We start from the raw sequence: 21138 nt of genomic DNA, 5'->3' as shown, positions 1-21138 counted from the left end.
CCAGTTGGGATCCCTGACATCCATAAAATTTTCAGGGCAGACAGTGCAAAATATTACTCTGGTAGTAATTAATCCCAACTCAACATGTGCTGATATAGGTGTACAGCTTCATCCAGGGCTTTGGAGCTATGCTCGGGCTCTGCTCCAGCTCCAGGCAAAAACCTGCAGCTCCACTGCTCCGGAGCTGCTCCACGCTCCAGCTCCAGCTCCGGGCTCTGCTCCAAAGCCCTGGCTTCATCCATACACATTTCTACAGTCACAAACCCTGTCTATCCTACCTAACAAAACAGATTTAAATATGGGTAGAGGGGGGATGGAACAGCCGCATGGCCAAACCATGTAACAATAATTGGGGCCGCTGGGCGGGGAGTTCCTGACCTGTGAGTACAGAGGGAAAAAACAAAATTTAAGCATGAGAGAGAACCATGCTCTAAACCTGTTTGGTGTCTAGGCCAGCTCATGTTCCTCTCTCACTGGTAGAGTATGGCTTGGCCATATTTGTAGTACAGCTGGGAGGGATCACCCTTCCTGATCCCTTTTCTACAATCAGGGATTTGCTCTTCTCTGGAGCAGAGTTAGTCCATCCCTTTCCTCCTCTTCTCACCTGTGCACTGGCAGCTCTGATTGAAGAACTTCAGGGGCCATCGTTCCCGGTCATCCACGTTGCGGAGGGTGTACGGGCCGCTCCATGGCCTGGTGTCCACCTGCACCTCCCTGCATGATCCCCTGCCCTGCTGGGAGCCACACACATCGCCTGGCTCTTGCCCCAAGGCTGGGCAGCAGCGCTTGGCCAGCAGCGCCTCTACTGTCATGCAGACGCGGGGGAACTGTGCCTCAGCCTGCGGAGCGCAGCAGCAGCTCAGGTAGCCCAGGAGAGCAGAGCAGAGCCATCTCACCCACTGCAGCTGGGAGGTCATTGCTGCAGGGACCACGCTCTGTGCCGGGTTTGGCTTCCAGCAATCAATGACAGGAGTGAGGGTGTTTCATGAACCGCCTCTGGACAAGAGGAGGACCGCACTTTTTCCCAGATTCTCAGCAGACTGAGATAATTTCCCTCACTGCTTATGAAGTTGGCATTTGGCTTTTTGTTTAATCCTTGACTCTAACTGCCATGAATGTCCTTTGCTCTTTGGTGCTTGCCAAGATTTATATAGAGGGTGGGAGAAGCTCTCATTAGGAGGATTAGCACAGCCTAAATCCTCGTGTTTAGCACATGACTTCAAGGGTGAAAAGAAGCTGGGGGCGGGAGTCCTTAGGGGCTTTGGAACTCTGTGAAGGAGGCACATTCTTGGATTTACTTCTCTTTGTCTTGTCTGTCTCATGTGCTTTGCCAAACTGCTGACCTCAGATTGTGCCTGGGGTAGTTGGGGATACAGGGCTTTTTTGTTTGTCCGTTGTTTTTTAAATCAAAATCCTATAAACATATTAGAAGTGAAACAACTTTCTGGATTTTTAAATGTTTATTCACTGGCAGGTTGTGGCATCTTCAATGAAGCATCAGTTTGGAGCCTTGGAGGCAAAGAAAAATGAAGCAGACACAGACACTTACCATACAGTTGCAAAATTAACAAAAAAATAACAAAACCACTCATAACAGCTAGAGCAAAGGACTGTATCCTGTTGATAATGACTGTAGAGTATCGAGGGCTTGAATTGTAAATACAGTAGAACACCAGAATTACAAACACCTCAGGAAAGGAGGCTATTCGTAACTCTGAAACGTTCGTAACTCTGAAATGTTTGTAACTCTGAACAAAACGTTGTGGTTGTTCTTTCAAAAGTTTACAACTGAACATTGACTTAATACAGCTTTGAAACTTTACTATGCAGAAATGAAATGCTGCTTTTAACCTCTTAATTTAAATGAAACAAACACAGAAACAGTTTCCTTGCCTTGTCAAATCTTTTTATTTAACTTCTTTATTTTTTTAGTAGTTTTCATTTAATGCAGTACTGTACTGAACATTCTTTTCTTTTCTTTTTTTCTTTCTTTTTTTTTGTCTCTGCTGCCTGAGTGCATACACCTAAAAATGATGAGAGTGGTTGACCAGTCAGTTTGTAACTCTGGTGTTCGTAACTCTGAGGTTCTACTGTATTTAAGTGGGGAATGGAGAAGGCATCCCTGTTTCTTCTATCCTCTTCACAGAAATATTGAACTACTTCGCAATTTTAAGAAGGGATATAGTATTGTCTCCTACCAACTCCTTTCCACCCCAGGATTTGCTCTTACACTATAAACTATCATTGGGTGACATGATTGCTAAAATCTCAGGAGGGATCAAGATGGAAGAATCACACCTGAACATTTGTTACCCGGATGGGAGGAGACATTCTGAACATGGATGCATCTTATCTTCATGCAAATTCAAACTCACCGAAGTACTTCCAGATGAGTAAGACTTTGCAGGCTCAAGACCTACCTTTCTGCCGGCTCTAATTTTCTCTGTATAATTTCGCCCATTTTTAGAACAATGTGTCCTGAAATGCCATCACTTTTAAGATGATTATACAAGCCCTTGATCTATGCCCAATTTTTCCTCTGTTGAACATATATGCAGTACATACCTAGCTATCTGCATATTATATTTACACATCTTTTATAACTTAGCAAAGTTACATGTACATCAACAATAACTTGAGATATTTAGGTATCTGTTAAATATTAGGTACTTGTAGCGGGGTGGTCACCCACTCTGACCCTGAAGGGGCTAAAGCAGCCCTGGACACAGTCGCACCTGGGAAAAGGTAGTCTGATGGAGAAAGCAGCCACAGCTGTGGCTAGCTTAAGCAGGGCCCAGCTGGCCCTTATAAGAGGGCAGTGGGCCTGAAGAAAGGACATTCTCTCTCTAGCTTTTTGAAAGAGAAGGATTAGGCTTCCTAGGAGCTGAGAAGGGTGCCTGAGGTGGAGCAGTGCTGGGGAAAAGCAGAAGGAGCTGGGGAGCTGTTGCATTTGGAATATTAGAACAAATTACTCTGAAAGCAGTTGTGAAAAGGTTTGGAGCAGTTGTTGTACCAGGAGTTGAAGTGTGAGGGGAAAGTGCTGGCTCTCTATTCTGCAGCCCCACTCCCTGCATCTACCAACTCAGGTCCACTTATGTTGATTAGATAGGGTCTGAAATGAATTGTATGAAATGCTCCTCCAAAAATATTGCATTAAAAAGCTTTAGCAATACTTGGATAGCATTTAGCTGTGAATGTTTAAAATTATATATATATTTAATACATTACACATAACAAAAGATCACTGATTTTTATCTATATCTATATATATATATATATATATATCTATATAGATAAAAATCAGTGATCTTTTGTTATGTGTAATGTATTAAATGTCATTTCTATTTGTTAGAGATTAATTCTGTAGGTATTTCATCTCTCTAACATTACAGTAGTTTTAAATGTGCAGTTTTAAAAGTTTAAATTAAAATGACTTATCTGTGTCCCACTGCCCTTCTCTTTGCAGTTTCCCTTCTCCACCTTCCCCACAATTCATTGACTCATCTCCTACCCTTTCTCCCCTCTCTACTCTCTGACCTTGCTTCCATGAAGACTATCCATTCCTCCATCCTCATGCACTGCACAACAGGTGCCTACATTTTCCTCTTTTTTCCCCTCCCCCCCCCCCCCAATCTGTTTCCCTCTCTTTTTAGTTTCCCTGCCTTTTTTGGTCTTTTCCTCACCTTCCTTCATTGCTTTCCAATCTTCTTCCCCACTTGGGTTAAGCATGTACTGAGCTTTAGGCACCAGAGTAGGCCTACTGAAAATCCTTGAAGTTAGGCAGTGCTTATGTTTCTGGTTAAATCAGGACTTTAATCCCTTCTTGCTTCTCCAACCTTTGTTTTACTCCATCATTTCTTAGACACCACTCTGCCCAACCAGGGCTGGCCCAAAGTGCATTGCCCCACTAAATAAAGATGAAATGTAATGCCTCCCACCCCACCACTCCTTCAGCTGTTCCCAGCAGCCTTTGCACTGGCTTTAGCCATTCTTCAGAAGAGGTACCAGAGCAGCCACTGCAAATGATTCTGGAAGTGAATTCTATTTCATTGCTTCAGTGTCTCTCCTTCTCTGTCTCTGCATTCCTCTTTCCAGTTTGCACACATTTTCTCCCACCCTTGCCCTGCTTTTTCTTTTTGGATCTCTTTAGGCTTAATGTAACAACAACTTGTGTGAGAATCTGAACAACAACTGCAGAAGGAAGTGGACTAAACTTGGATAAAACGTCAGCCTTTGCTAGCAGTGCAATGGCATCCTCATACAACCCCTAGTCATTAGAATCCTAAAAAGGGACAATTATTGTAGCTGCTCAATATCTGATGAAGTGGGTTCTAGTCCATGAAAGTTTATGCCCAAATAAATGTTAGTCTCTAAAGTGCCACAAGGACTCCTCGTGTTTTTTTGCTGTTACAGACTAACACGGCTACCACTGAAACCTAATGACTTTTCAGACTCTCAGAAAGCAAGATTTGTATTATTATTTTTTTTCTGTCCCTCTCAAAACTCTGATTTTGTTTTTAACATGTCTAGGTGGGTGTTTGCCTTATTGTTAGTAGTTTTCCATTCTGGATCAAAGCACTTTTCAAGTGACAGGTTCCAGGATATGAGAAACTACTGACATCCAACCACCAGAGGGTTTGAACAAATCATTTGTACCCATGTGACGGTCACCCCTCTGGCAGACAGTTGAATCAGGGACATCCAGAGCTAAAAGCATAAGCTAACAACTCATATCCTCTGTGGACTGGGCACAGAGGGGACCCTGTAACATACATTCACCAGTGGGCTACGCCACCACCTGGGTAAACGGCTTCTAGTTACTGGAGGTAGATGATTCTATCTGGAATTTTATTCAATCAATTTGTTCATTTATTTTGACTTCATATTGCCAATCTCATACCCATGGTTCTTTGTATGTTTCAAGATCATATTCAAGATAAATATTCTAATATTAACACAGTAACCCAACTGCCATATAGCCTCTGCCCATACCCCAAAGTAACCCACTCTATCAAGCTTGTGACCTTGCTCCTTCCTCAACTGTCAGCAAATAAGCACAACTGGCATGTATCAGGTTCATCAGCTGTGGCATTTGAGTTCCTGTGCATTCCTGGTACATTTTGGTCCAATTTTGCAAACTGGTTGGACAGTAACAGTCAAGATGTGGGGATAGAATCTCCCATAAGGATGAAATGAACTTGCGAGGGTATCAGTTGAGACAAACTCCTTTCATAGCAGTGTCATAACATGCGTGCTAATACTGAATCTAGGTCATAGAGATGAAAGGTGATTTTTTTTTTAATCACTACACCACGTAGCTCAGTTTTATATCTGCTGCCACATCACAGACCCAGAACTAACTGAAAGACTGTCTCTCTAAATGTGGGGACTACAGTGTTCGTGAAGTTGTCTCATTGATTAATTGTCTATTTCCAGTTCTGCCAGTACCACATCAGTTTCAAACTGAAAGGCCTGGACGCACAGTCTCTCACAGGACATTGAACAATAAAACAAATACTTGTGATGACATTTTTAGCAGAAAAAAAAACAAAAAGAACAGTGCTGATATTTTGCTAGGGCTGGATGAAGGGGGCTTTTCATCCTCACAGTCAGGAAAACCCCAGTATAAAAAATAGTGTAAATTAAACACACCAGATTAAATATCATTTTTAGCAAGGTGGGGGAGGATACAGAATTCTTGGCAGAGGCAGGCAAAGTATCAGTGATCAGGATTCACAGGGGGAACCATAGAATTCCTGCATCTGAAATCCTCCTGAAGGTATGTTGAGAAACAAGAAGACAGCAGGCTGAAGAGGAGTTTCCCAAAGACAATATTGTTTTATATATTCCCTCTACCATACATCGAGGACAGATAAATACTAACCTGGAAAAGTGGTTCATATGGGATGTATTTAGGTTTTTGGACAAGTGGAATATACAGACAGGATATTCCATGCATACATTTAAGTGAAAATCAATATATAAATAGAAGACAAGACCAGGTGATGGGGCAGAATTGAAAGCAATAATCATGGATGAAAATAAAAGAAGAAAGATTCTCCCGCATGGAAAAGAAGAGGGGAGTGCAGGGAGAATAGAGGTTAAAGTTCAAGGAAAACAGACTATCAGGGAGAACAGAGACAACTGTGTGCACTAGAGACAAAAAAATAAAGGTTTTGAAAACACCAAGAGAAAACAGGGCAAGAGGGGTTAATATTATGGGAAATAAACTCGCTCACTACAATCAGGTCAGAGGTGTCTCAAGTTGGACACTCAGAAATGATGGATGCTTTTGGAAATTTGGGCCATTGTTTAAAATTAAAATTGAGTCTACTTCTCCATTCTGTTACAACTGTTTTCAACCCCAGGTATCCAGTGGCTTGAGTGTCATTACATCAGGGTAAAGCTGGTCGGAGAGAATGAAGAATCTGGCCCTGTGTAGTAATACTTTAAGGCTGGCCACAGGCTTATCCATTAATAACAAACTCAAATTTATGCTAATTTAGTGCATTTTTCATATATTTAAAAATCTTATACTGTACCCCTTCCATATACACTGCTACCTCGATATAACGTGACCTGATATAACACGAATTCAGATATAACGTAGTAAAGCAGTGCTCTGGGGGGGTGGGGCTGCGCACTCCGGTGGATCAAAGCAAGTTCAATCTAACGTGGTTTCACCTATAACGCGGTAAGATTTTTTGGCTCCCGAGGACAGCGTTATATCGAGGTAGAGGTGTACATAACAAGAAATTAGCATTAAGCAGAATGAATCAAATGAAAAAGAACCAGTGCAAACTTTCATCCAAAATTTACATAGAAACCAAACTTTTACTGAGGTTCAAAACCACTGGTAAACTATATTTTCATGCACTTCTGAGCTTCCTGGTTTCATCTAGGTCAGAAAGTGGAAAGACCCTGAGCATAGCTTTTTCCATATTTCCAACCCCTCTGAAAGCAAGAACTACTGGAATTCTCCTGAAAAAGCCTGTTCTTGAGAGATGTTCAGAACAAAATGAGTCATATATTGTGTATTCAGACAAGCGTGAAGTCAGTGGGGTTGAACAGAATGTAACGTTGTTTGGGGGTTTAGCCATTTTGTTTTGTCACTGTCTTTTACCCTCCATTTTGGTGCACTGTCTTTATATTTGGTTTGGCGCCCTTTTTGTGGTGTCTAATTTTTGTTTGATTAATGTTTATGTAATCCTGCCCAGCAACTGAGCAAAGGCAGGAAACGCAAACAAAAGAGTGGGAAAGGGTCACATGATCCTAAGTAATCTGCCTGGTAACAGGACATGATATAAGGCAAGAGTTCTCAAACTGGGGGTCGGGACCCCTCAGGGAGTTGGGAGCTTATTACATGAGGGGTTGCGAGCTGTCAGCCTCCACCCCAAACCCTGCTTTGCCTCCATCATTTATAATGGTGTTAAATATATAAACAAGTATTTTTAATATATAAGGGGGAGGGTCGCACTCAGAGGCTTGCTATGTGAAAGAGGTCACCAGTACAATAGTTTGAGAACCACTGATATAAGGGACTGACACAGCCTGACAAGTTGCTGTCCTCCCAGGAGGCAGCCTGTGTTCCTGCGTTCAGGTCAAGTGGTTCTTCGAAAGAACATCAACCACCTACCTGCAATCCATATGGTGATGGTTACCTGCTCCAGACATCTGCGGTTCCTGATCCCTGGTGTCATGGTCCTTGGAATTCCCTGGTCCTGGTTCCCTTTGCCTTCGAGAGAGACAGAAGTGAGCTGAGTCCATCCAGCTTATGGTCATCTAACTGTAATGTTAAGACTATTTGTTTGTTAGCTCATTTATTCTAGTTGGATCTGGGCTTCCTGCTCAGTGTGTTTGGTAAAACTACCAAGCTGTTGTATATCTGTTTACCTGCCCTGTTAATACCCTTTCTTGGTTTATCCTTTAAAGGTGCTTAAGTTTTCCTTTACTGTGACTAATAGGTGATAGACCCTAATTCAGGGAAATCTAGCTTGATTTGGAAATAGGGGTCTTTAAACATCTCCCTTTAGTTTCTTCTGGTACCAGTTGTGGCGACCATGGCAGGTGGTTGCAGTATTCTCTCCTGCTTTGATTTTATTATTATCTGCTCAGTTTAAGGTTTGTTGAAAGGTCCACTGACCTGGTGGGTGGGAAGCACTGATAGTGTTTGTTGTCAGACGCTAGTGGTGTGGTGCTCTGCTCTATCCAATGTTGATAACAGTCGGCTGTGTGCGTGTGTTCCCTCCAGCTCTGCAGATCGCCAACACAGTAGACCCCGAGAGAACCCCCAATGACCACAGACTCCAATAAGATATGAAGGCACCCAGCCAGGTTTATTGCCAAATGAAACACAGTCTCTAGCTCCCCGGATCAGATGTCTACAGTTCTGCTAGTACGTATGTGCTTCCTGACAATGGACACAGCTCAGTCAGTGGCGGGACACTCCACTTCCCCCTAGGCTGGACAAAGACAACTCCTAAGGTGTGCATTCTTATACACAGGTACAAACAAATTACACATCACTCTTGACATATTGAGAACCCCTCTATGTAGCAAGGTACAACCCCTCTGCGCATTGGGGTGCTGCCTTTCTCCTGATACATGTTGGTTTGAACAAACAAGTCTATCCATCATATTATCCTTTTGACCCTGACTTTTAGGATGGGTCAGCCTGTTCCTCATTGTCTCTGTGGAATGTGTTCATACCAGACTGTTCTGGTGCCATCCTGGTCCATGTTTATCATATTAGTGCTTGATACCCTTTAGATATGTGTATACGTCCGATTAGCAGCCTTCTTCTTGCCAATTTTTGTGAGCAGGGCCTGTCTCTGGCTCACAGCTTAACTTTGCTTTATGTTAACAAAATCTTGACCATTACTTTAGTTCAGGCCTCAGGCCTCATACCAGGCCTCTGATACCAAGGGTTTATGTTTCAGGGCCTCATCTTACTACAGTGTTCAGTTGATTTCTCTACTGGGACTGAAGCTAGATCAGTGGCAGACACCAAAGAGGTGTGCTACTTGAGCTGTGGAGAAGTGGCTCCGTGTTCTGGCTCCGGCCGAAAGGCACAGTGAGTTTGGTTATCGCTCCGGCCAAAAGGCCCAGTGGGCACAGAAAAGACTAGCTTAGCAGAACCAGTGAGCATCGGCAAGCTCTGGGCCTGCAGGCCCAGTAAGTGTTGTCAACTCTGGTCTCAAGGAACGCCCGGTGGGCACAGTAGGCCAACACTAACACTGAGCACTGCTGTATTAGCACTCCAGCTGTGACTGTCTGGTGAGTGTGAGCAGGCTCCAGCTTTAAAGGCATTGGGGTGCTACTTGAGATTCAGGGAACTTTAAGTAGCTCTGTGGCAGGCCAGCACAACTTGTTGAGTACTGTCAGTCCCGACTTTTAAAAAAAGGTCTGGTGGGCACTGCTGCAAGCGCTGCAAAGCAGTTATGTGTCTGTGTGGACCAGGCACCTACAACTTAAGGAAAAGATGGCTGTTAGGACATTTGGAATCAATGGATAGGACGAGTAGATCAATAAAAATTCACTAGAACACAGCATGAATTTATTTGGTAAAGGCAAAAATCCATGGGCCTGTGATGGAGTATACCAGGCCCTCTGAGGTCTCCTACTGGAGGCATCATGGCCCTGCCACACCCCACCCCCAAAAAGGGCAGTGGAGAGGGTCCTCCAAGCTGCCTATCAGACACAGCCAATCAGGGCCCAGCAGCCTAGTATAAGAAGAGCTGCAGGGCCAGCGGGAGTTCAGTTCCTTGCTGGAGCTGTAGGAGGGTGGTTGGTGTGTGGCTGGCTGATGGAGCTGCAGAACCCTGGACGGGGCAGCGATGCCAGAAGCCAGGGAGAGTGAGAAGGAGCCCTGAGCTGTTTGCTGAGACTCCATTAGGACAAGGCCTTCAGGTAAGGGTGAAGTCGGCGTGGGGAAGTGGCCCAGAGAATTAGAGAAGCTGTGTGACATAGTTAAAGTGACACAGCAGGTGGCTGCAATCTACAGGGTCCCTGGGCTGGGACCAGGAGTAATGGGTGGGCCTGGGTCACTCCCAGCCCCCCATTAGCCATTGGGGGGAAGTGGCCTGGACGTTGAGGCACCCCAAAGGGGGAACTGAACTATAGTGGCCCAGCTGAGAGCTGAAGCCAGGAAGCCCAAGAAGGCAAAGACATTGTCTCCAGGGAGGGAGCCCTGGGGCACTGCTATATCCTGGAGCAGGAATAAACTAAGAAAGAGACTACAGGCACACGCACTCAGCCAAGGGGGTGCTCACAAGATGTGAGTGCACGCCATTACAGGGCCGATTTGTTTTTGGGACAAAATGCTTTGGAAAAACTGTGCAGTAGTTGGAAAAACTTTGTGACAGCTAAGCCTACCCCAAATAAAAGATGAGAAAGCAAGCTCTCATCTATGGCCTAGTAATGGTTTCTAGGGAATTCAATGAAAATATAAAATCAAAACCATTTCCCAAGTAAAAGCGTGGGTGGGTAGCAGAGAGGCTGAAATTGAGAAATTATCAGCCCAGGTATTAAACCAGTCCATACAGATAAATCAATTAGAGCAGCAAATTAAAGAATTCAATATGGATTTAACAAAGAGAGATAAAGACAACTTTATTTTAGTAAAGAAAATGGAAGATTCCCAGACTGCTGTTAGGAAACTGGTCAAAATACAAATGAAGATTCTGGGAATCACTCTTCTGTTAATTATAAAATCAATGTTTTAAAAGAAAAGCTAAGAAGTCCAAGGGATGGTTAGTGCCCTGAACATGGACCCCTTCAGGATGTATGAGTCTAAAGGTTCTGATTCTGAAGGAGAAGAATTAGATGATGGTTTGAATCTATGGGAAGAAACAATGCTACAGACTCAACATTCTGCTCCTCAAGAGTTAGTGGGATCTGATCTAAGGGAGGAGGGGATACAGCAACACATCCCAGTGGCACCAATCATCACAACTGTGGTGAACTATGGCCCTAATAGGCCAACAGAGACACCGTATGAGACCAGGCCATATGGACCCCTGACCAGGCCAGGGTAATAAGGAAAAATCTGGTACCCCTCAATAAAGAGACTGCCTTGGATTGGCTAGCCAAGATCAGCAGCATGGCTGCGATTAGTAAGGGAGACACTGGCTCTCCTAAGAGTGTATGAATGGGAAGACTTTGTGGGTCTGCTGGGTGACGTACAAGTAGCCAATATGGGAGAGATGACAGCGATATATGGTGCAGTATTTAAGATTTACTTCCCACATTAAAATATTTGGGGAAAATTCTATTCCAAAAGACAGAGGTCAGGAGAAAGGCCTGACAGGTTCTTAGCTAGAAAGAGACTATTATACTGTCTGTCTGGTATGTCCCCGAGTCCCCGACCATCCATGAGATGGCAACCTGCAAGATGCAGGAATGTAAAGAAGCTTTTGTGCAAGGACTATCACCCACTTTGAAAATCACCTTGGAGCCAGTCAACCCTAAAACTGTCACACTTCGAGAGCTAGAGGACAGGATCCGAGATGCATTCGAGCTGCAGCGTGAGGCTTTCCCAAGCCACTGGAACAAGAAGAAAATTGCTGCTGCGAAGTATGCAAACAGTGTAAAGCCAGAGAGCTGAAGGGAAAAGGAAGCTGCTTTGAAAGCAAAAAATCAAGCAGCAGCAGCTGAAAGGAGCCTTCCCCGCCAGCCAGGAATCGGGAGTACAACGGTACTGCAGCTGAAATGAGGGGATTTCGATCAGTATTATGGAAAAGACTGCTTAAATACAAGAAAAGGGATCAGATCGATCATCTTCCTACAGAGTAACTATTTAGAATGCTGGCTAGGTAAGAAGATGGACATGGCAGTTCTTCAGCGGCAGCTTCATCGAGATAGCCAGAGCTGCAAGAGCAACAAGAAAGCCTGCTCTGAGGACGCCAGGCTCTCCCACCTCCCTCCTTTGTGGCACTCTTTGAGAATGATGTACAGGGGAGGCCAGCAACTGAAACCATCCTAAGGGGAGAGTTTGGAGAAATTAAACAAGTGACAGGTGCCACTATGTCATTAATATGTACTAAAGCAGCTCCAGAGATTAAAAGACTTCCTGTGCAAGAGGTTAGGATACTGGAGGGGCAGAATGGAAAGGAGAGTGCAGTCCCCTTTCTGAAGCCTATCTCATGCATAATAGGCACACAGATTACAGAAGCCACATTCAGGATGCAAGCATTAGACGGACATGGCATCATCGGAATGGACATATTAAAGAAATTGGATTTAGTGGTCAACTTACCTAACCGAATGCTGATCAAATCTGAAGGTAAAGAAGGTGGCTTCGCTGTACCTGCATTGCTTAGAGTTGCAGCCCTGAAGGCCCTGGAGAGAATGGAAACACCTAGATGGGAGGAAGCAGTTGTACAGATAACCAGCCAGTACCCAAGAGCTTTTGCCAATAACAAGCTCCAATGTGGGAAAATTAGTGGAGCTGATGGTTGAGGGTCCTGACCCCAAAACACAGAAACAGAATCAGTACTCTCGGAAGCCGAGGAGGGGATCCGGGATACCATCAACTCCCTCCTGGAACAAGAAGTGCTGGTTGAAACAGCAAACACCTGTAACTCGCCTATCAGGCCTGTATTGAAGGCAGGTAAGACCACCTGGAGACTAACAGCTGACTACCAAGAAGTGAACCATGTTACACCAAGGTTAACTCCAGTAGGGGCAAAGTTCCAGGAGATCATGGTGGCCATTGCTGCAGATGCACAATGGTTTACCATTCTTGAGCTGTTAAATGCCTTCTCTTCAATTCCTCTATACTCTAGTGCCTGGTACAAATTCACGTTCACCTACGACAACCGTCAGCTCATGTTCAGTTGGGTACCCCAGGGGTACCACAACATGCCATTGTTGTGCCACAAGTGCATGTCTAGAATGTGGGAGCGCTTCAACAACAGCAAAACGATCATAAGTTACATGGATGATATTTTAATAGCCACAGTAACCAGAGAGAACCTGAAAGTCCTGAATGATGTATTAAAGAAGGTGCAGGAGACTGGGTTCATCATTAGCCCTACCAAGGCTCAGATGCTCCAACAAAAAATGACATATTTAGGGATGGAGCTAGGCATCCATGGACATCGGTCTGATGCCAACTGATATGTAAGCTGCCTGCACCTCAGGATATTTCAGCATTTAGATCATTTTTGTGTTTGATATATAGTGTTTGTTTCATCTATGAGGTGGCCAGATTCTGCTGTAATTAGCATACTTTAGATTACTTGAATTCTGAAGGGCAAATTCTCCCTTCAGCTACACCCATGAAAGTGAAGTCACTGGGGTTGCAAGCAGATTTAGACTCAGTACATTTAGAGAGAGACAGTATGAACACCCACACAAAGCATGAAAATAGCTCCTGAGTGACTTCAAAAGTTCATTTTCTGAGTGTTTCCTGAGGCTCCCCCTTTCTGCCTATCTGCATCCACTTGTTGTTGCTTGTCTTATAGTTGATTGTAAGCTTCTGGGGCAGGGATCATCTTCATGTTCTATGTTTGTACAGTGCTTAGCACAATGAGGCCTTGGTCCATGACTAAGTTATGTTAGGCTCTACTGCAATATAAATAATACATTTTATAGCAGTAAGGAAGTCTCAGCCTTCATGTCCTGAGTTTATTTATTAACACGCACCCCTGACAACAACTTAAATTGTCCTCAAGAGCTTGTGATGCTGTCCGAATGCATACAGCAACATTTCAAATATACTATATGGATCACATCCTAGAAATATACATATGTTCAAGACTTTAATTCAGGAAATTGTTTTTCTTTAAGCAGTTAAAAAAAGGAAAAGACCATTTTTTCCCCTCACAGTTTAACATCCCAGAACAAGCTCTTGACCAAAAAACCCCAAACCCTTCTCTAATCTGTAGGTCTTAATTAACTAATTCCAGTTCACAATATATCAAGAATTAAAATGCTGATGTCTGGCTGTCTTGAGAACTGGCACATAATTTACTCTATTTTTTTCTGATCAAAGAAGGAAAGTGAGAAAGGGTAATGACAAAATTAATCCATTCCCATGGCAATGACTACAATGAAGTCGAGAAACTATATGAGGCTAAGAAGGAGAACAGTCCTAAGAGTTTCATGAAAGCAAGGATTTGTTTTGTATAGGTTTTTTGTTTTCACGACAGGCTACGTCATAACAATAAATTAAGCCTTATTATTTGGTTAAACGTCAAATAACTTACTAGGGCAAATCAGCCTGCTTTCCTCCCATCATGCATTATTGTAATACAATAGTACAGAAGAGCAGAGTGGTTTGTTTATGCTGTATTCATAGTGTTATGCCCTAAAGGTGGTTTGAAGATGAGATCAAGTTTTATTTTCTCTGGTTTTGGCACTAAATAGATTATATTTTAATTTAATGAGACAACTCATAATTGTGCAAAATAAATCACAGAAAGTTATGATGAGCAAGCCTTACAAGGTCCAGTTAGGACAGGGGTGGGCAAACTACGTCCCACGGGCCAGATCCAGACCCTCAGGGCTTTGGATCCGGCCCTCAGGCTTGCCCCCTGTGCCGCTCTCAGAAGCGGCCGGCACCACGTCCCTGTGGCCCCCGGGCGGGAGGGCAGAGGGCTCTGGGCATTGCCCTTGCCTCCAGGCACTGCGCCCCACAGCTCCAATTGGCCAGGAATGGGGAACTGCGGCCAATGGGAGCTTCGGGGGAGGTACCTGGAGGCGGAGCAAGGGCAGAGCATGCGGAGCCCTGCTCCCGCAGGAGCCACAGTGCTTCCTGGAGCGGCGTGGGGCCGGGGACAGGGCAGGCATGCAGGGATCCTGCCCTGGCCCTGGTGCACACTACTGCCATCCCAGAGCCGCTTTAGGTAAGCGGTGCCAGGCTGGAGCCCAAACTCCTCCTGCACCCCACCCCCCAACTCCCTTCCCTAAGCCCCCTGCCTGCACCTCACACCCCTCCTGCACCCCAACTCCCTGTCCTGAGCCCCCTTGTATACCCCGCACCCCTCCTGCACCCCAACCCCCTTCCCTGAGCCCCCTCATGCACCCCTTCTCTGACCCAATCCCTTGCCCTGAGCCCCTTCCTGCACCCCCTCCCACACACCGTACTCCCTCCCACACCCCAACCCTCTACCCCGGCCTTGCATACAATTTCCTCACCCAGCTGTGGCCCTTGGCACAAAAAGTTTGCCACCCCTGAGTTAGGAGAACACAGTAGAGGGCCACTGAGTGGAAATTACTGTTCCTCTCAGCCAACACACCCTTTATTGTAAAGTGTTCTGATTTTTCATTTTTAAGTTTAGGAGGGAATGGCAGGGGAGGAGAGAAGAAGAGAGAAGATGGCTGGTAGTGTTGAGGGAGGGAGGAGGGTTTTTTCCCCATGCCACACTGATAAAGACATTCCAAACACACTCCTTCTCCATGCAATAATTTTCCTTTTTAAAATGTGATCACAATAAGCATCTAAACTTTGAGGGGGAAGGAGAGAAGAGCCAGTGGTTGATCCTAACTCAGGGGTGGGCAAACCTTTTGCCTGAGGGCCACATCTGGGTGGGGAAATTGCATGCAGGGCCATGAATGTAGGGCTGAGGCAGGGGGTTGGGGTGTGGGATGGGGTGCAGGGTGCAGGAAGGGGTCTCAGGGCAAGGGATTGGGGCAGAGGAGGGGTGCAGGGTATACAAGGGGGCTCAGGGAAGGGGGTTGGGGTGCATGAGGGGTGTGGGATGGGGCTCAGGGCAGGGAATTGGGGTTCAGGAGGGTTGTGGGGTATGGCAGGGGGTTGAGGTGCAGGAGGGGTGTGGGGTGTGGCAGAGGGTTGGGGTGCAGGCAGGGTGCGGCAGAGGGCTTAGGGGAGGGGCTTGGGAAAGGGGCACAGGAGGGGTTCGGGGTGTGGGCTCCGGCCCGGCGCCGCTTACCTGGAGCGACTCCGGGGTGGCAGCGGCATGCAGCGGGGTCAGGGCAGGTTCCCTGCCTGCCTGTCCTGGCCCTGCACCACTCCTGGAAATGGCTGGCACCACATCCTGGCAGCCCCTGGGGAGGAGGGGAAGAGGGCTCCGTGCGCTGCCTTGCCTGTGGATACCTCCCCCAAAGCTCCCATTGGCCAGGAACGGGGAACTGCGGCCAATGGGAGGTGCGAGGGTGGGGGGGGGGCAGTGCCTGCAGGTGAGGGCAGTGCACAGAACCCTCTTCCCTCCCCCTTTCCCCCCAGGGGCCGCAGGGACATGGTGCCAGTCACTTCCGAGAGTGGTGCGGGGCCCACAGCGCCACGGGGGTGGCAATCCTGCAGGCCGGATCCAAAGCCCTGATGGGCCGGATCCGGCCCACAGGCCATAGTTTGCCCACTCCTGCTCTAATTATTAGGGATTAGGATGAGACTTTTATGGGGCTCAGATTACTCCATATCTGCTTACTGTGGATTTTCTTGCACCTTCCTCTTATGCAGCTGGTATGAGTCATTTGGAGACAGAAAACTGGACTAAATGGACCATGGCTCTGACCCAGTATGGCTGTTCCTATGGCCTGGTCCACACTAACCCCCCACTTTGGACTAAGGCACGCAAATTCAGTTACGTTAATAACGTAGCTGAATTCGAAGTACCTTAGTCCGAACTTACCGCGGGTCCAGACGTGGCAGGGAGGCTCCCCCGTCGATGCCGTGTACTCCTCTCGCCGAGCTGGAGTACCGGCGTCGACGGTGAGCACTTCCGGGATCGATTTATCACGTCTAGACCAGATGCGATAAATCAATCCCAGAACATCAATTGCCTGCCGCCGGACCCGGAGGTAAGTGTAGACGTACCCTATGTTTCTACTCTCATCCTGCAACGAGTTTAATAACTTGTAGCTGAACTAGAACATGTCTTTCAGGAAGACATCCAATCTTCATTGAAAGATTCCAAGTGATGAGGAATATCTCAAATTGCTTGGTAAACTGTTAAATTACTATAATATTTTTTAAAATGTGCATTTTATTTCCAGTTTGAATTTTTCCAGTTTCAGTTTTCGGTCATTAAATCTTGTTCTGTATTTGCCTGCTAGATTAAAGAGCCATTTAGTATCCTCTCCCTGTGCTTGTAGACCATGATCAAGTTGCCTCTTATGCCCTTTTTGACCAAAGTTTTGTCAAGGTTTGAGGCCCAATGAACGTTCCAGTTGGCAGTAGAAATTGGTGTCAGTCAGGTATTTCTTTGATGTAGTTTTGTTTATTTACAAAGAATGCACAGTCCTATATCTCTGAATGCAGAAGTACTCAAATAGCAGGAAACAGCTTCTTTAATTCACAGCATCAAGAACACCCTTTCAGGCCTGCACCCCAATCCATAAACCTCTCTAGGTTTCTTCCAGGGTCAGTCACTGTGCTTTCATTTGCTCCTTTTGGTTGTATCTCACCCAGTCTTTCTTGTCTGTTCTCAATTTCTTTGTGTTCTGTCTCCCACGCCACCCAAAATACTCACCTCTGGGGCATATTCACACTCCTTTTATCTTTGATGGGGCTTATGCTTAAAGGTATGTTCATTGACCCCTGGCTAAGGTACACATGAGTTACACCCTTTCCAGGTATTAAAGTCCAAAAATAAGGATTACTATGAACTCAAAACTAGGGTCATCTAAGGAGTCTTCAGTGGGACCCCACGTACCTACTTAGGGCTTGTCTTCATGTAGCCATTACTTTTAGTCAGTCCTCCTAGGCCCAGGAGGCTCATCCAGGCAGCAAACTGTCTCACGCCATTGGCTGACAACAGGCTTCCCTCACCAAGGAAGAACCAGAGCTCTGATCTGCTGCCTGATCAGCCCCAAACTGAGCTGGACCTCTTCCTTTTAACTCCTGTCTCCACACCTGACATCTGCTACAGGCGTGGCAGGGCAGGGCCAATTGAGTCCACAGGCTCTCATTAACCCCCTCCCCTGCCAGTATGAGCCCTGTATGTCCCATCACAAACAGCATTATTTATTGTTAACATAACCCTATTGGTGTGTATGATTGATGCTGGCAGACCAGGTGCCAGCTCTTGGCAAGGCGTTAGGCCTCAGCTGACCACTGACAAATTCATTGCTGGACATGAATCTGTTTCACCTTTGTGTTAGTATGGTTAAGATGGGTACTGGACTTATAACAATGTGTGTAGTGTTTAGACTTTATGAAATGCTTGTAAATTGCTGCATTTATTAATCTCACTTAGAATTTCTTTATCAGCTGCTATAAGGTAATTAAGTTTTTGCTTTGTAACTGGAAAAAATGTTTGCTCTGAAACTGTGAACCCTGTCAGAAGGGATCTACCCATCAAGAAGGCCTACCAAAACTAATTGGGCCATTGTGGGACATCACAATACCTTTTTTTTTAATTGCCCCCTTGCAGCCATGAAGAGCCTAGCACAAAAGGGCTCATCCCATCAGCTTGCATTCTGAAAGAAGGAAATAAAAAAATTGCCAACAAGAAAATTTTTCATTTCTTTTGCTGTTTGGGCTCTCACAAGTCGGAGCTACAAAACAGAAGACAAGATCCCCAGGGTCCGCCTGGGTTAACCCTAAAGACATTCAGAACTGACAGATTACTACAGTTCTGTCACCTTTTAAAATCATAGGCTGTAACTCATTTGTGTATATATATGCTTGCCTGCTTTAACCTTGTAATAACTCTCTCATTTCTCTTCTTAGTTAATAAATCCTTACATAGTTTACTATAGAATTGACTACAAGCATTGTCTTTGGTGTGATATTTAAGGTACAAGTTGACCTGGGGTAAGTGACTGGTCCTTTGGGGCTGGGAGTATCCTGAATATCTAGTGATCTTTAGTGTATAGCAACCATCTATCACTGGGTGGCAAGATAGACTGGAATGCCCCAGGGGACTGTCTGTAACTCCATGATAAGACTGTTATAGTGCTTTAGAAGTTCACCCCTGTTACTCGGTTGGTGAAATCTAATTATAGTTTTGGGGTGTCATAAATATAGAGAGAAGGGTAGCATAAAATCCCTCCTTGGCAGCCGTACTAAATGTACTAAATTGCCTTACCTGTAAGGTGTTAAGTAGTTCAAATGACCTCGTTGGCATCTGACCAGAAGGACCAATGAGGAAAGAAGATACTTTCAGATCTTGGGGAGGAGGGGGGAAGATTTTATTTATGCTCTCTCTTTGTTGTTCCCTCTCCGGCAGAGAGAGAAACAAAGCATGTACAACATCTCCTGGAAAATATACTTGGAATAATCCATCTAAAACCACAGAAATTGTAAGTAGGGCAAGGAAATGCGTTAGGTTATCTTTTGTTTTGGCTTGTGAATTTTTCTATGCTACAGAGGTAGTTTTATTCCTGTTTTTTTGTACTGTGAAGCTGAGCCCAGGGGTGAATCCTCTGTGTTTTTAAATCTTTTTATTACCCTGTAAAGTTACCTTCCATTCTGTTTTTGCAGGTGTGATTCTTTTACTTTTTCTTTATAAATAAAGTCTTCTTTTAAGAACCTTATTGATTTCAGTGTCCTGAAGACAAAGGGTCTGGTCTGTGCTTACATTGCTAAGGAAATTGGTTGGTATATTATTCTCAAGATTTGCCAGGAAAGGCGGTGAAGGGACTTGGGGGGATTCCAAGTGACCCTTCCATGAATTTTTGTGTAAATCACTTGGTGGTGGCAGCAATACCGTCCAAGGACAAGGAAAGGAATTTGTGCCTTGGGGAAGTTTTAACCTAAGATGGCAGAATTTAATCTTAGAGGGTCTTTCATGTGGATCCCCACATGTGTACCCCAGAGTTCAGAGTGGGAGGGGGGAACCTTGACATGGGGTCTCTGCCCTGCTTCTTGACAGTCTGTCCTTAGGTCAGCCCTCACAGCCACGAGCCACTCCATGCCATGGTTCTACAGATGTGGTGCTAGAGGCTTGGAGTCCAGTTAACTCAAGGGTTGCCACTATGGCCCACCAGACAACATGTGTACTGGAATTCTTAAGCTAAGAAGGGTGAAGTTCAAAGGCAGGGCATACTCAACAGCAGGCCCTCACATAAGGAAAGAATTATAAGAGGTGTTTTTTCTGGGTGGGGTTGGTCAAAGCTTTTTAATAACTGCTGGCTACATTGTTTAGTCTTCTAGGAAGAGTTCCTCATTGCTGTCCTTTTAAGGTCTATATGCTGACAGGAGGGTATATCTGGGAAATGCCATTGTTTTAATTTAAATGACTTATTGTGCACCCAGACAGCATAGAGATAAGCAACATATAAATGCCTGAATTCAGTATGGCTAAGTAAAAGTCTTCATATAAATACTTGACCCCCACTGGAGTTTCACTTGAGTGAGGGATCAGATCAGTGAAGGATCAGATCATAAGGCTCAGCCTTTAGAGGGGGTTGGGTCCCTGCTCCTCCCTCCTCACAGCAGGCACTCAGCACAGCAGGAAGCAGCAGGCCCTGCACACAGCCAGACGCAGCACTGGTCACTTTTTGAAAATTTGGAAACAGAAATTTGAGCAAATGATTGGTATGGCTGACCAAAAGACAGTACTGTCTTGCCCGAGAAGGCGGCAGGAATCCAAGATAAAGTGCTAAAATGGTTTGAGTCCTTCCTGCAGGGATGCACCCAACAAGTAGTGATAGGACAGTTTCTGCACCTTCACCACTAGACTCCTCATTGGTGGACTCCCACAAAGATCAGTCCTCTCCAGAACTTAAATTCTCAGACTATTTTCCAGCACCCTCCACACACACACACATACACCCCACTCAGGGCTTCAGCTGCGGGGTGGGGGGTCTCAGGACTGGACTTGTGTTCTCCAAATACATGGACTCAAGATATAAAACAGAACACATGGGCCCCATGCTTGGCCTTTTCTCCTCTCTCCCCCCCCCCCCCCCCCCCCGCCACACACACACACTGCAAGCAACAAGAATGCTCAGAAGACTGAAGACTACAACAGAGGAGACTCGCCTAAGTTTCAAGGGTGAAAGCTGTGTATTATGAACTGCAATATCCACTGGGGTGAGAAAAACTGCTTAATCTAGATGTTGCCCTGTCTAATAGGGTTGAATGTTTAGACTGTGTGCTTATTAGTTATTTTCTTTTGATAACTAACACAGGCAAAAAGTCAATCACTTAAAATCTATATTTTTGTAAACAATGAACTTATTTTAATGTTTATCTTTACTAGTGAGTATGACTTAAGTGACTGGTAA

The 21138-nt window shown here is 45.2% G+C and overlaps 1 protein-coding gene across 1 annotated transcript in view; it reads right to left on the bottom strand.

Annotated features, from left to right (window-relative positions):
• DCT (dopachrome tautomerase) overlaps positions 1-2336 on the bottom strand; it is a 29302-nt gene extending 26966 nt beyond the window's left edge. Inside the window, exon 1 of the mRNA XM_005305015.4 lies at positions 605-2336. Within this exon, the coding sequence (XP_005305072.2) occupies positions 605-917 (313 nt within the window). The 5' untranslated portion in view covers positions 918-2336. The remainder of the gene's footprint in view (positions 1-604) is intronic.
• Between the last annotated feature and the right edge of the window lie 18802 nt (positions 2337-21138).

Source organism: Chrysemys picta, chromosome 1, assembly GCF_011386835.1.
Source record: "Chrysemys picta bellii isolate R12L10 chromosome 1, ASM1138683v2, whole genome shotgun sequence".
NCBI lineage: Eukaryota > Metazoa > Chordata > Testudines > Emydidae > Chrysemys > Chrysemys picta.
Note: the sequence above shows the minus strand (reverse complement) of the source record. Positions and strands in the feature narration are given on the sequence as shown.